The sequence below is a fragment of the Myxine glutinosa genome, chromosome 5 (genome assembly GCF_964187855.1).
Source record: "Myxine glutinosa chromosome 5, kmMyxGlut1.1, whole genome shotgun sequence".
Taxonomy (NCBI): Eukaryota; Metazoa; Chordata; class Myxini; order Myxiniformes; family Myxinidae; genus Myxine; species Myxine glutinosa.
Genome location: NC_136265.1, coordinates 111180354 through 111197303, shown reverse-complemented (window position 1 = coordinate 111197303; position 16950 = coordinate 111180354). Strand labels below are relative to the sequence as shown.

The following is a 16950-nucleotide window of genomic DNA, read 5'->3' as shown; positions in this document are numbered from 1 at the left end:
TCTATATCAAGCGGTTTAACAAAATCTTTTGAACCATTGAGCCCGGTGTTTGTGAGAAGAAACATTAATCTTGGGGTTAATTTAACAATCGGGTGAGTAAAACTCAAAAACATCAATTCATCATTGAATATCAATATCTTTTCTTCCACAAGATGAAACAGTCCTGGTTTGTCTGTTGGAATGAGGCCCGCTGTGGTTTTTGTGTCCATTTTATATTCATTGTTTTGAATGGCTTCTACAACATAACCAGGAGGTTGATTTATCTCCTCAAAGTGTTGGAATAATCCTTCATCACCAGCTTTTGATGCTTCTATACGTTTAAGCTCTTGCTCTGTCCTTTGACTAAAATCCGTTAACGCTTGAAGTTTTTTGGGGGTATATTCCAGCGTAGGACTTTGAAATGAAACTGCTTTTTGTTTGGAAGATTTTAAAATAGGTTTAAAAAACTTCTCTTGTTTTCTTTCAAATATTTCTTCACCCGATAGTTTCTGTCTCCGCTTCTTCTTTATCTCTTCCTATTGTTTAACATCTTTTGAAATTAATTTATTATAGTCCTTAAATTTTCTTGCTCGTTCTTCAGCATTCATTTTATTTAACCGAGAAAATTATTGGTTATTACATCATCTCCTTTAACAACGATATATTAATATTTTTCAGTCGTATGTTTCATATACCCCTCAAATTCCTTTTTACTACATAATGTCGAACAATTATCTCTCCAAAAATTATTTATATCTATTGCATTTAGTTTGAATAAAATAAAAGTATTAGCATTGTTTCTTATTGAGCGGTGAGGAAGTTGAAAGTATGACTGGCTGAGATAAATGCAATTACAAGAAGAATGCCTCCCCCTTGTATAGTAGCTGTCCATAACCGTTTGGTTTCTCTCATTAACACAATCGTCAAAGATAACGAGATTCTTTTTTGTTTCATCTAAATATTGGGGTAAGGGTATATCATCCGTATTATCGCTGAGAATACAAGTTAGAGGTATAGATGTGGATTTTGATTTATTTTTTACATTTTTGTAGAGTTTCACAAAATAGTTGTATTATATCTTCAATGTTGTACTTATTTAGTTGGTGTTGAAGCTTAAATACTCTGATTATATTTTCTTTTTGAAGCCCGGCATTAAAACCTTGTGATAGTAGTTGATACTCTGGTTGAAAACTTGACTTTGTGAAAATTATTAAATTTTCATAATCTAAAATTTTTGGAGTAAGGAGCATCTTTAAAAGCAAACAGGTTTTCCCAAATCCACTTGAACTAGAGTCCCTGTATAAAGAGAGTTGCGCCATGCGCTGACCCGAGATTTCTGGTCACGTGATTTCGTGGCGCCATTTTGTGTCTAACTTCACCGTGCGTGAACGTCAGCTTGGTACGGGAATGTTGTTTATTGCCAAACAAAATGACTGGTTGTTCTGCTTTTGGTTGTTCAAACCAATCTGGGAAATACAAGATGTATAGATTTCCAAGTGATAAAGTCAGAACGGAGTAGTGATGAGTTTCACTTGTCGGAGTAGTGATGAGTTTCACTTGTGAGGAGTGAACGGAGTAGTGATGAGTCTCACTTGTGAGGAGTGAACGGAGTAGTGATGAGTCTCACTTGTGAGGAGTGAACGGAGTAGTGATGAGTTTCACTTGTGAGGAGTGAACGTAGTGGGATGAAGTGTTGGTCTGGTCAGAGTGTTGTATTACGGGCAGAGTTTTCTTACGGTCTGAATGTATGAATCATGTTCTGTACTGAATGTATGAACCAAGTTTTGTACTGAATGTTTACTGTGTTGGCCTCATCGTGTTCCTGGTGAAATTAAACAAGTTATGGTGAATATGACGTCGTATCTGTGCTTTTCCATATCTGTTCGACTCGACGAACCGTGCACACTGCAGGTATTTTTTAAAGTTTTTTCTCTGTTTAATTACGGCTTGGCGCAGTCGAAAATTAAGTGTTAATTAAGTCGCCAGCTATGAAACATATTAATCGATCAGGCAATATCCATCAGAGTTCTGGGCAAGGGTGTAGTAATAAATGAACGTTTCAATCTTACTAGATGCCGATGACGTTTTCCTTATGTCAGAGATAGAAGCTGCCTTGCAGCTTGTTAAATCATTACAATGGAAATTGAATATAAATGTCGATAAAACTAAAGTTGTACACTATAGAAATATGGCAATACCACGTACAGAATTTGTTTTAAGTGTGTTAGACGATATGTCGGCTGGAAGTCCTACACCGGAATTACTCTCGGCACCCTTTAAAAAATATTGGATATGCCCACACTCCTTTCTAAAAGTTATTAAAATTCAGAGAACGACAGCATTGGTTTGTCTTACTTATAATGTTAGCTCTTATATGCAGTGTTGGCTTGTAATATGCATTGCCATACCACTTTTAATATCACCACACAGCTCTTTTTCACGGCAATAGCTGAGTTTTTGACAAAACAAATATCACCTGTATGTAATAATAAGACAAAATATGTGTAGTAATTTTTTTTTAGCAGGTTTAGAATATATCACCCCATATCGCGAATGTACGTGTATATCTAATCCGACACACTTAGACACAAAATGGCGTCCAAATTTGAGTTGACACAACTCTCTATATACAGGGACTCTAACTTGAACCAACTATTAAACACCTTAACGAATTTGGGACATTCCCATGATTATTAAATTTTATCTTATTTTCCCAAACTGGTAAAAAAAATCATTCATTTTATATATACACAAAGAATTAAGTTAAGCACCCCCCCCCCGTTTTTTTACAACCTCGCACATTACAAGTTTGTTGTCGTCAAAACAGTGTAATATACCCATGATATTGCTATATTTTCTGGAGAAGTGATATTATGGTCACATAAAAACATAACAATCATGCCGTTATCAATATTTTATTCTGAATAATTTAAGGTGCAAGTTTTTGGGAATTTTAGGCATATTTGCACCTCAATTTAAGTATGGAGCTATAGGTCCATCACGGACAGTGTGGATGACGTTTATGTTTTCTAACGTACAGTCATTGTTCTGAGAAGACCTCTAGCGATCTTTGCGTCAATAACGTGTGTAGGACCCACGTGATCGGATCACTGACTCAACCCTACGTCTCATAGACCCTGTAAGCCGTCGTATGCGTTGCTGTGGCAGGTTGTTCCATTCCCGATGTAATGCACGTTCCAATTCATCCAGATTGGCTATTGGAGGGACCATCTTCGCAATTTGTCGTCCCAACATGTCCCAAACGTGCTCGAGGGGGTTCAGGTCAGGACTGTACGCAGGCCAGGGGATGGTTGTCACAGCACCTTGCTCCAGCAAGGCTCGGACGCGTCTCGCACGGTGAGGCCTGGCGTTGTCATCCATGAAGATGGGTCTGCTGGCGAGGGTGTGGTCATCGAAGTGCGGGATTACGGTGGTATTCAGGATTTCCTCGGCATATCGCTCTCCGTTGAGGTTACCTCGCACAGTTATCAGGTCCAACTTACAGTCATGGGAGAAGCATCCCCAGACCATAATCGAGCCACCACCAAAGGGTACCGTTGGTTGAATGTTTTTAGGTGCATACGCGGTGTTTTTGTGGCGCCACACCCGAACACGCCCATCTGTCACGTACAGCACGAACCGGCTTTCATCCGACCAATGAACTCGCCTCCAAGACCGGATGTTCCATCCACGTCGCGCTAGGCACCATGCCAAACGCTCCCTCTGATGTCGTTCGAGTAGCCTTGGACGCTTGATCACTCGTCTTGACCTTAAACCGGCCGATTTCAGGCGGTTCCTCACGGTACGGTGACATAGCCTTCTGTTGGGCAGCCAGTTGTCCTTCAGGAAATGGCTCGAGGCGAAGGGATATCGTCGCACCAGTCTCAAAAGCGCTCTATCTTGGCGGACTGTTGTCACGCGAGGTCTTCCAGACCTTGGGCGGTCCTTCACCGCATCCGTTTCCTGGTGTTTCTGCACCAACCGACTGATCACCGAATGGTGGTAACCAAACGTTCGAGCTACAGCTTTTCTGGACATTCCGGACTCGATCATGCCTATTATCCGCCATCGTTCTCCGTCCGACAACCGTCTACGAGCCACCATTACGAGAAAATGACCATGTAACCCCCACACGAGCTCAGGCGTGACTTGCAATAACCCGTGATGATAGTGCATTTACAGAAAATCACGACCACGTGGATGATAACACGTGCTGCACGAGCGATGGGCGTCACAGATGAGTGCACTCATCTGCATTTCATCAATGGATAATTGCTAATGTCATACCAATCATTATTTGATCTCACATACCTTAGAATATATGCCAATGTATACATATACACAAAGAATATATATTAGGGGGTGCTTACCTTAATTCGTTGTGTAGGGGTGCTTAACTTAATTCTTTGTGTATATATATGTTTGATAATATTTGGTGTTTAATCATCCATTCTCTGTGTTATCCCTCTTTGCATTGTGTATACATATTAGAATTGCCTCAAGCAAACGTTTAAGTGAGTTAAATATATATTGAAGTGTTTTGCTCATGGGTTCATCCATTTTAAATATACCAACATAAAAAATATTAATTTTTCCCGAATGTTTTTAGGAAACAAAATGGACACGGGTATCTATCCTTTGTACCACATGTTCATGTTGCCCCCGTGTAGACTTTTTATCTATCTTGCGTCATATGTAAAAAATTTGTGCTTCCTCCTCTTTATTTCCACCTGAGCGCAATAGAATAGTCTAGGTTTAGCAATTTCATTAAACGGGCGGTTCGTTTATATTCCTGGATTAAAAATCCCAAACGCGAATTATGCAAAACTGTATCGCTAGTCATAATATGTTTGAAATGTTTCTTCAACATTTATACTATTTACCTCAATATCGTATACTGTTTCGGCACAAGAACAAAATTAAATCTTTTGGTTTATTTAATTTTTCACAAAGAACATTAAATTCCCTAATTCTAATAATATTTACCTTTTCATTGAAGTCATTCATTTTATAATTCTCATGTTTTAAATCAAAATTTCAATTTTTATATTTTATTAATTGTTATAATTCTGAAATTTTATTTTTAGGAAATGGTAGTCTGCTCTTTGCACCATATGTTAGTTATGTGAACCCTTTATCCCACTTGTCACATGTAAAAATTCGATTATCGGGAAATCGGAAATTTTAGACATTTTGGAAATTTTGGGAAATTATAGGAAATCAATTTTTTTGAAAATCTGAAATCTGAAATCTGAAACTTAAATAATTCGCGGTTTAGCGAATCACTTCCGGTTTGTGGTGAGTCACTTCCTGTTTTTAGCGACTGCACCAAAATGGTAAATTTTGAAAAAATCGCCAGGGGGGATACGGGGATCTGCGCTCTGCTTGGTAGGTGTTCCAGAACTCCCATTTTCCTACTACTCAGGTGAGGCAAGTTCCTTCTATTTTTCATTAATTTTATGAGAATCTTTGAGTTTGTGTAACAATAAAAGGTGTCATCCATGTTTGTTGTTGAGTTTGTGTAACAATAAAAGGTGTCATGCATGTTGGTTGTTGAGGTTGTGTATCAATAAAAGGTGTCATGCATGTTTGTTGTTGAGTTTGTGTAACAATAAAAGGTGTGTCATGCATGTTGGTTGTTGAGGTTGTGTAACAATAAAAGGTGTGCCATGCATGTTTGTTGTTGAGTTTGTGTAACAATAAAAGGTGTGTCATGCACGTTGGTTGTTGAGGTTGTGTATCAATAAAAGGTGTCATGCATGTTTGTTGTTGAGTTTGTGTAACAATAAAAGGTGTGTCATGCATGTTGGTTGTTGAGGTTGTGTATCAATAAAAGGTGTGTCATGCATGTTTGTTGTTGAGTTTGTGTAACAATAAAAGGTGTGTCATGCATGTTGGTTGTTGAGGTTGTGTATCAATAAAGGGTGTGTCATGCATGTTTGTTGTTGAGTTTGTATATCAATAAAAGGTGTGTCATGCATGTTTGTTGAGTTTGTGTATCAATAAAAGGTGTGTCATGCATGTTTGTTGTTGAGTTTGTATATCAATAAAAGGTGTGTCATGCATGTTTGTTGTTGAGTTTGTATATCAATAAAGGGTGTGTCATGCATGTTTGTTGTTGAGTTTGTGTATCAATAAAAGGTGTGTCATGCATGTTTGTTGTTGAGTGAAGTTCAACTTACAAACTCCTTGTCTTGTTCATATTTCTCCTTTTCATTACACCTTAAGGCCTGCTCCTCCTGCAGTTTCACCTCAGCCAGCTGCTGGTGCAGCTCACGAAACCTGATCATCTTGGCCACTTGCTGCACGTACACCGACCCGAGTTAGACACGACAGTCTCAGACAAGGGGCCATGGGTCATGTGATTATGTGTGGACTTCCGTTCAGGCCGAGGTCTACAAATCAAAATGGCGTAAATGGAGGTGCTTTTTATTGGAGAACACCAAAGTACATGCACCTGCCATCTTAACCTTATCTTTGGGACACGTGAGCTCTTTTACCTGGGCTGCTATTGTTTCTATTTGAGGATTCCTCTTCCCCCCTCTCCCTCTCGTTATCTCACCTCTTCTCGCTGTCTCGTTTGTTCCACCACATCACGGAGCTGAGCCGCCAACTCTTCATTCTCCTTCCGCAGTTGAGATCCACGAGCCTCATTCTCTCCAACTTCCCGTCTCACCTCCTCCAAAGCTTCTTCAAACTTTTGTGTCACTTCGTGCCTCTTCTGCTCTTCCTCGTGCCCCTTCTTCTCGTTCTCCTCCTGGACACAGTTAAAGTACATTTGAGGAAATTACATCATCTGTTAAACCATTACGCTATGTACATGTCTCTCCCATGGTGCAGCTGCACCTTTCTGGTGCTGATTCGCTCAAGTTACCGTCTCGTCCTTCACTGAAGCATCGATCATACCTGTGCCTCAGACACCGATACCTCCTTTAAATGCCTCCACCAAGGTATGTCCCTGTTCATGTATCACGTAATCACATTTGGCTTCAATCTATCCATTGATCCTGATATTGATCCTGATTGATCCTGACCATTGTTCAGATCCTGATAAATGAAGGAATATTGGGTGCAAGTCGTGATGAAGGAACTTACATCATTGTGAACATGGAAAACCCGACAGACCACTCAAGCTCAAGGTGATCCCGACAAAATTCAAAACAATGATTTCTTTCTGAGGAAGACAGCGTCCAACACCAGCTTCACCCGAAATCCCAACCATCACATCCATCCCTGCTGTCCAACACCTACTGAGACTTGCTCACTCGTTTTCCAGGATCTGCTCCTCATGCGTCTCTCTTACAAAAGATGGATCTTTAATTGTTCGTTTGGGATGTTTCATTCAAAAACTTCCATCCCAACTCCTGGTGCTCTTCAGACCCACTGCGTCACAAAACCATCCAGTAAACTTTTATTGTTAACAAATTCATGCTTTTCACCAATGACCACTTTTTGTGTACAATTCCGAGGCTCGTGGAAGAGCGAGGTGACACAGGTGTGAAGGAAATGCAATGACAGTGCGGGTAGTGGCACAGCAGGTGGAAGCAACACGCAAGGGAATGGAGGAATGCGAAGGGCAAAGAGGATATGGAGGGAAACATAGTAACCTGCAGGTAAGACAGGTGGGATGGAAGGAAGAGGTTCATGTGTGTAGAAAACATTATTGATAACGATGGGAGATGGTAACGGGTGCAGAAAACATTATTGATAACGATGGGAGATGGTAATGGGTGCAGAAAATATCATTGATAACGATGGGAGATGGTAATGGGTGTAGAAAACATTATTGATAACGATGGGAGATGGTAATGGGTGTAGAAAATATCATTGATAACGATGGGAGATGGTAATGGGTGTAGAAAATATCATTGATAACGATGGGAGATGGTAATGGGTGTAGAAAATATTATTGATAACGATGGGAGATGGTAATGGGTGTAGAAAATATCATTGATAACGATGGGAGATGGTAATGGGTGTAGAAAACATTATTGATAACGATGGGAGATGGTAATGGGTGTAGAAAATATCATTGATAACGATGGGAGATGGTAATGGGTGTAGAAAATATCATTGATAACGATGGGAGATGGTAATGGGTGTAGAAAATATCATTGATAAAGATGGGAGATGGTAATGGGTGTAGAAAATATCATTGATAACGATGGGAGATGGTAATGGGTGTAGAAAATATCATTGATAACGATGGGAGATGGTAATGGGTGTAGAAAATATCATTGATAACGATGGGAGATGGTAATGGGTGTAGAAAATATCATTGATAAAGATGGGAGATGGTAATGGGTGTAGAAAATATCATTGATAACGATGGGAGATGGTAATGGGTGTAGAAAACATTATTGATAACGATGGGAGATGGTAATGGGTGTAGAAAACATCATTGATAACGATGGGAGATGGTAATGGGTGTAGAAAATATCATTGATAACGATGGGAGATGGTAATGGGTGTAGAAAATATTATTGATAACGATGGGAGATGGTAATGGGTGTAGAAAATATCATTGATAACGATGGGAGATGGTAGTGGGTGTAGAAAACATTATTGATAACGATGGGAGATGTTAATGGGTGTAGAAAATATCATTGATAACGATGGGAGATGGTAATGGGTGTAGAAAACATTATTGATAACGATGGGAGATGGTAATGGGTGTAGAAAATATCATTGATAACGATGGGAGATGGTAATGGGTGTAGAAAATATCATTGATAACGATGGGAGATGGTAATGGGTGTAGAAAATATCATTGATAAAGATGGGAGATGGTAATGGGTGTAGAAAATATCATTGATAACGATGGGAGATGGTAATGGGTGTAGAAAATATCATTGATAAAGATGGGAGATGGTAATGGGTGTAGAAAATATCATTGATAACGATGGGAGATGGTAATGGGTGTAGAAAACATTATTGATAACGATGGGAGATGGTAATGGGTGTAGAAAATATCATTGATAACGATGGGAGATGGTAATGGGTGTAGAAAATATCATTGATAACGATGGGAGATGGTAATGGGTGTAGAAAATATCATTGATAACGATGGGAGATGGTAATGGGTGCAGAAAACATTATTGATAACGATGGGAGATGTTAATAGGTGTAGAAAATATCATTGATAACGATGGGAGATGGTAATGGGTGTAGAAAACATTATTGATAACGATGGGAGATGGTAATGGGTGTAGAAAATATCATTGATAACGATGGGAGATGGTAATGGGTGTAGAAAATATCATTGATAACGATGGGAGATGGTAATGGGTGTAGAAAATATCATTGATAAAGATGGGAGATGGTAATGGGTGTAGAAAATATCATTGATAACGATGGGAGATGGTAATGGGTGTAGAAAATATCATTGATAACGATGGGAGATGGTAATGGGTGTAGAAAACATTATTGATAACGATGGGAGATGGTAATGGGTGTAGAAAATATCATTGATAACGATGGGAGATGGTAATGGGTGTAGAAAATATCATTGATAACGATGGGAGATGGTAATGGGTGTAGAAAATATCATTGATAACGATTGGAGATGGTAATGGGTGTAGAAAATATCATTGATAACGATGGGAGATGGTAATGGGTGTAGAAAATATCATTGATAAAGATGGGAGATGGTAATGGGTGAAGAAAATATTATTGATAACGATGGGAGATGTTAATGGGTGTAGAAAATATCATTGATAACGATGGGAGATGGTAATGGGTGTAGAAAATATCATTGATAACGATGGGAGATGGTAATGGGTGTAGAAAATATCATTGATAACGATGTGAGATGGTAATGGGTGTAGAAAATATCATTGATAAAGATGGGAGATGGTAACGGGTGTAGAAAATATCATTGATAACGATGGGAGATGTTAATGGGTGTAGAAAATATCATTGATAACGATGGGAGATGGTAATGGGTGTAGAAAATATCATTGATAACGATGGGAGATGGTAATGGGTGTAGAAAATATCATTGATAACGATGGGAGATGTTAATGGGTGTAGAAAATATCATTGATAAAGATGGGAGATGGTAATGGGTGTAGAAAATATCATTGATAACGATGGAAGATGTTAATGGGTGTAGAAAATATCATTGATAAAGATGGGAGATGGTAATGGGTGTAGAAAATATTATTGATAACGATGGGAGATGTTAATGGGTGTAGAAAATATCATTGATAAAGATGGGAGATGGTAATGGGTGTAGAAAATATTATTGATAACGATGGGAGATGTTAATGGGTGTAGAAAATATCATTGATAAAGATGGGAGATGGTAATGGGTGTAGAAAATATCATTGATAACGATGGGAGATGTTAATGGGTGTAGAAAATATCATTGATAAAGATGGGAGATGGTAATGGGTGTAGAAAATATTATTGATAACGATGGGAGATGGTAATGGGTGTAGAAAATATATCATTGATAACGATGGGAGATGTTAATGGGTGTAGAAAATATATCATTGATAACGATGGGAGATGGTAATGGGTGTAGAAAATATATCATTGATAACGATGGGAGATGGTAATGGGTGTAGAAAATATCATTGATAAAGATGGGAGATGGTAATGGGTGTAGAAAATATTATTGATAAAGATGGGAGATGGTAATGGGTGTAGAAAATATTATTGATAACGATGGGAGATGGTAATGGGTGTAGAAAATATATCATTGATAACGATGGGAGATGTTAATGGGTGTAGAAAATATATCATTGATAACGATGGGAGATGGTAATGGGTGTAGAAAATATATCATTGATAACGATGGGAGATGGTAATGGGTGTAGAAAATATATCATTGATAACGATGGGAGATGGTAATGGGTGTAGAAAATATATCATTGATAAAGATGGGAGATGGTAATGGGTGTAGAAAACATTATTGATAACGATGGGAGATGGTAATGGGTGTAGAAAATATTATTGATAACGATGGGAGATGGTAATGGGTGTAGAAAATATATCATTGATAACGATGGGAGATGTTAATGGGTGTAGAAAATATCATTGATAAAGATGGGAGATGGTAATGGGTGTAGAAAATATTATTGATAACGATGGGAGATGGTAATGGGTGTAGAAAATATATCATTGATAACGATGGGAGATGTTAATGGGTGTAGAAAATATTATTGATAACGATGGGAGATGGTAATGGGTGTAGAAAATATTATTGATAACGATGGGAGATGGTAATGGGTGTAGAAAATATCATTGATAACGATGTGAGATGGTAATGTGTGTAGAAAATATCATTGATAACGATGGGAGATGGTAATGGGTGTAGAAAATATCATTGATAACGATGTGAGATGGTAATGGGTGTAGAAAATATCATTGATAACGATGGGAGATGGTAATGGGTGTAGAAAATATCATTGATAACGATGGGAGATGGTAATGGGTGTAGAAAATATTATTGATAACGATGGGAGATGGTAATGGGTGTAGAAAATATCATTGATAAAGATAGGAGATGTTAATGGGTGTAGAAAATATCATTGATAAAGATGGGAGATGGTAATGGGTGTAGAAAATATTATTGATAACGATGGGAGATGGTAATAGGTGCAGAAAATATCATTGATAAAGATAGGAGATGTTAATGGGTGTCGAAAATATCATTGATAACGATGGGAGATGGTAATGGGTGTAGAAAATATTATTGATAACGATGTGAGATGGTAATGGGTGTAGAAAATATCATTGATAACGATGTGAGATGGTAATGGGTGTAGAAAATATCATTGATAAAGATGGGAGATGGTAATGGGTGTAGAAAATATCATTGATAACGATGTGAGATGGTAATGGGTGTAGAAAATATCATTGATAACGATGGGAGATGTTAATGGGTGTAGAAAATATCATTGATAAAGATGGGAGATGGTAATGGGTGTAGAAAATATCATTGATAACGATGTGAGATGGTAATGGGTGTAGAAAATATCATTGATAAAGATGGGAGATGTTAATGGGTGTAGAAAATATTATTGATAACGATGGGAGATGGTAATGGGTGTAGAAAATATTATTGATAACGATGGGAGATGGTAATGGGTGTAGAAAATATCATTGATAACGATGGGAGATGGTAATGGGTGTATAAAATATCATTGATAACGATGGGAGATGGTAATGGGTGTAGAAAATATTATTGATAACGATGGGAGATGGTAATGGGTGCAGAAAATATCATTGATAACGATGGGAGATGGTAATGGGTGTAGAAAACATTATTGATAACGATGGGAGATGTTAATGGGTGTAGAAAATATTATTGATAACGATGGGAGATGGTAATGGGTGTAGAAAATATCATTGATAACGATGTGAGATGGTAATGGGTGTAGAAAATATTATTGATAAAGATGAGAGATGGTAATGGGTGTAGAAAATATCATTGATAACGATGTGAGATGGTAATGGGTGTAGAAAATATCATTGATAAAGATGGGAGATGGTAATGGGTGTAGAAAATATCATTGATAACGATGGGAGATGGTAATGGGTGTAGAAAATATTATTGATAAAGATGGGAGATGGTAATGGGTGTAGAAAATATCATTGATAACGATGTGAGATGGTAATGGGTGTAGAAAATATCATTGATAAAGATGGGAGATGGTAATGGGTGTAGAAAATATCATTGATAACGATGTGAGATGGTAATGGGTGTAGAAAATATCATTGATAACGATGGGAGATGTTAATGGGTGTAGAATATATCATTGATAAAGATGGGAGATGGTAATGGGTGTAGAAAATATCATTGATAACGATGTGAGATGGTAATGGGTGTAGAAAATATCATTGATAAAGATGGGAGATGTTAATGGGTGTAGAAAATATTATTGATAACGATGGGAGATGGTAATGGGTGTAGAAAATATTATTGATAACGATGGGAGATGGTAATGGGTGTAGAAAATATCATTGATAACGATGGGAGATGGTAATGGGTGTAGAAAACATTATTGATAACGATGGGAGATGGTAATGGGTGTAGAAAGTATCATTGATAACGATGGGAGATGGTAATGGGTGTAGAAAATATCATTGATAACGATGGGAGATGGTAATGGGTGTAGAAAATATTATTGATAACGATGGGAGATGGTAATGGGTGCAGAAAATATCATTGATAACGATGGGAGATGGTAATGGGTGTAGAAAACATTATTGATAACGATGGGAGATGTTAATGGGTGTAGAAAATATTATTGATAACGATGGGAGATGGTAATGGGTGTAGAAAATATCATTGATAACGATGTGAGATGGTAACGGGTGCAGAAAATATTATTGATAACGATGGGAGATGGTAATGGGTGTAGAAAATATCATTGATAACGATGGCAGATGGTAATGGGTGCAGAAAATATCATTGATAACGATGTGAGATGGTAATGGGTGCAGAAAATATCATTGATAACGATGTGAGATGGTAAGGTGTGTAGAAAATATCATTGATAACGATGTGAGATGGTAATGGGTGCAGAAAATATCATTGATAACGATGTGAGATGGTAATGGGTGCAGAAAATATCATTGATAACGATGTGAGATGGTAATGGGTGCAGAAAATATCATTGATAACGATGTGAGATGGTAATGGGTGTAGAAAATATCATTGATAACGATGTGAGATGGTAATGGGTGCAGAAAATATCATTGATAACAATGTGAGATGGTAATGGGTGCAGAAAATCTCATTGATAACGATGTGAGATGGTAATGGGTGTGGAAAATATCATTGATAACGATGGGAGATGGTAATGGGTGTAGAAAATATCATTGATAACGATGTGAGATGGTAATGGGTGTATAAAAATCATTGATAACGATGGGAGATGTTAATGGGTGTAGAAAATATTATTAATAAAGATGGGAGATGGTAATGGGTGTAGAAAATATCATTGATAACGATGGGAGATGGTAATGGGTGTATAAAATATCATTGATAACGATGGGAGATGGTAATGGGTGTAGAAAATATCATTGATAACGATGTGAGATGGTAATGGGTGTAGAAAATATCATTGATAACGATGTGAGATGGTAATGGGTGTAGAAAACATTATTGATAACGATGGGAGATGGTAATGGGTGTAGAAAATATCATTGATAAAGATGGGAGATGGTAATGGGTGTAGAAAATATCATTGATAACGATGGGAGATGGTAATGGGTGTAGAAAATATCATTGATAACGATGTGAGATGGTAATGGGTGTAGAAAATATCATTGATAACGATGGGAGATGGTAATGGGTGTAGAAAATATCATTGATAAAGATGGGAGATGGTAATGGGTGTAGAAAATATCATTGATAACGATGGGAGATGTTAATGGGTGTAGAAAATATCATTGATAAAGATGGGAGATGGTAATGGGTGTAGAAAATATTATTGATAACGATGGGAGATGGTAATGGGTGTAGAAAATATCATTGATAAAGATAGGAGATGTTAATGGGTGTAGAAAATATCATTGATAACGATGTGAGATGGTAATGGGTGTAGAAAACATTATTGATAACGATGGGAGATGGTAATGGGTGCAGAAAATATCATTGATAATGATGTGAGATGGTAATGGGTGTAGAATATATCATTGATAAAGATGGGAGATGGTAATGGGTGTAGAAAATATTATTGATAACGATGTGAGATGGTAATGGGTGTAGAAAATATCATTGATAAAGATGGGAGATGGTAATGGGTGTAGAAAATATCATTGATAACGATGTGAGATGGTAATGGGTGTAGAAAATATCATTGATAAAGATGGGAGATGGTAATGGGTGTAGAAAATATTCTTGATAACGATGTGAGATGGTAATGGGTGTAGAAAATATCATTGATAACGATGGGAGATGGTAATGGGTGTAGAAAATATTATTGATAAAGATGGGAGATGGTAATGGGTGTAGAAAATATCATTGATAACGATGTGAGATGGTAATGGGTGTAGAAAATATCATTGATAAAGATGGGAGATGGTAATGGGTGTAGAAAATATCATTGATAACGATGTGAGATGGTAATGGGTGTAGAAAATATCATTGATAACGATGGGAGATGTTAATGGGTGTGGAATATATCATTGATAAAGAAGGGAGATGGTAATGGGTGTAGAAAATATCATTGATAACGATGTGAGATGGTAATGGGTGTAGAAAATATCATTGATAAAGATGGGAGATGTTAATGGGTGTAGAAAATATTATTGATAACGATGGGAGATGGTAATGGGTGTAGAAAATATTATTGATAACGATGGGAGATGGTAATGGGTGTAGAAAATATCATTGATAACGATGGGAGATGGTAATGGGTGTAGAAAACATTATTGATAACGATGGGAGATGGTAATGGGTGTAGAAAATATCATTGATAACGATGGGAGATGGTAATGGGTGTAGAAAATATCATTGATAACGATGGGAGATGGTAATGGGTGTAGAAAATATTATTGATAACGATGGGAGATGGTAATGGGTGCAGAAAATATCATTGATAACGATGGGAGATGGTAATGGGTGTAGAAAACATTATTGATAACGATGGGAGATGTTAATGGGTGTAGAAAATATTATTGATAACGATGGGAAATGGTAATGGGTGTAGAAAATATCATTGATAACGATGTGAGATGGTAACGGGTGCAGAAAATATTATTGATAACGATGGGAGATGGTAATGGGTGTAGAAAATATCATTGATAACGATGGCAGATGGTAATGGGTGCAGAAAATATCATTGATAACGATGTGAGATGGTAATGGGTGCAGAAAATATCATTGATAACGATGTGAGATGGTAATGGGTGCAGAAAATATCATTGATAACGATGTGAGATGGTAATGGGTGTAGAAAATATCATTGATAACGATGTGAGATGGTAATGGGTGCAGAAAATATCATTGATAACAATGTGAGATGGTAATGGGTGCAGAAAATCTCATTGATAACGATGTGAGATGGTAATGGGTGTGGAAAATATCATTGATAACGATGGGAGATGGTAATGGGTGTAGAAAATATCATTGATAACGATGTGAGATGGTATTGGGTGTAGAAAAATCATTGATAACGATGGGAGATGTTAATGGGTGTAGAAAATATTATTAATAAAGATGGGAGATGGTAATGGGTGTAGAAAATATCATTGATAACGATGGGAGATGGTAATGGGTGTAGAAAATATCATTGATAACGATGTGAGATGGTAATGGGTGTAGAAAATATCATTGATAACGATGGGAGATGGTAATGGGTGTAGAAAATATTTTTTGATAACGATGGTAGATGGTAATGGGTGCAGAAAATATCATTGATAACGATGTGAGATGTTAATGGGTGTAGAGAATATCATTGATAACGATGTGAGATGGTAATGGGTGTAGAAAATATCATTGATAACGATGGGAGATGGTAATGGGTGTAGAAAATATTTTTTGATAACGATGGTAGATGGTAATGGGTGCAGAAAATATCATTGATAACGATGTGAGATGTTAATGGGTGTAGAGAATATCATTGATAACGATGGTAGATGGTAATGGGTGCAGAAAATATCATTGATAAAGATGGGAGATGGTAATGGGTGTAGAAAATATTATTGATAACGATGTGAGATGGTAATGGGTGTAGAAAATATCATTGATAAAGATGGGAGATGTTAATGGGTGTAGAAAATATCATTGATAACGATGTGAGATGGTAATGGGTGTAGAAAATATCATTGATAACGATGGGAGATGGTAACGGGTGCAGAAAACATTATTGATAAAGATGGGAGATGGTAACGGGTGCAGAAAACATTATTGATAAAGATGGGAGATGGTAACGGGTGCAGAAAACATTATTGATAACAATGGGAGATGGTAAAGGGTGCAGAAAACATTATTGATAAAGATGGGAGATGGTA

At 37.2% G+C, this 16950-nt stretch overlaps 1 protein-coding gene across 1 annotated transcript in view; it reads right to left on the bottom strand.

Moving 5' to 3' along the window:
• Positions 1-16950, bottom strand: part of LOC137427254 (uncharacterized) — a 143245-nt gene that overhangs the window by 57842 nt on the left and 68453 nt on the right. The window contains exons 5-6 of the mRNA XM_068116612.2: positions 6542-6736; positions 6162-6281 (exon numbers count right to left, since the gene is read on the bottom strand). Coding sequence (XP_067972713.2) covers positions 6162-6281; positions 6542-6736 — 315 coding nt within the window. The remainder of the gene's footprint in view (positions 1-6161; positions 6282-6541; positions 6737-16950) is intronic.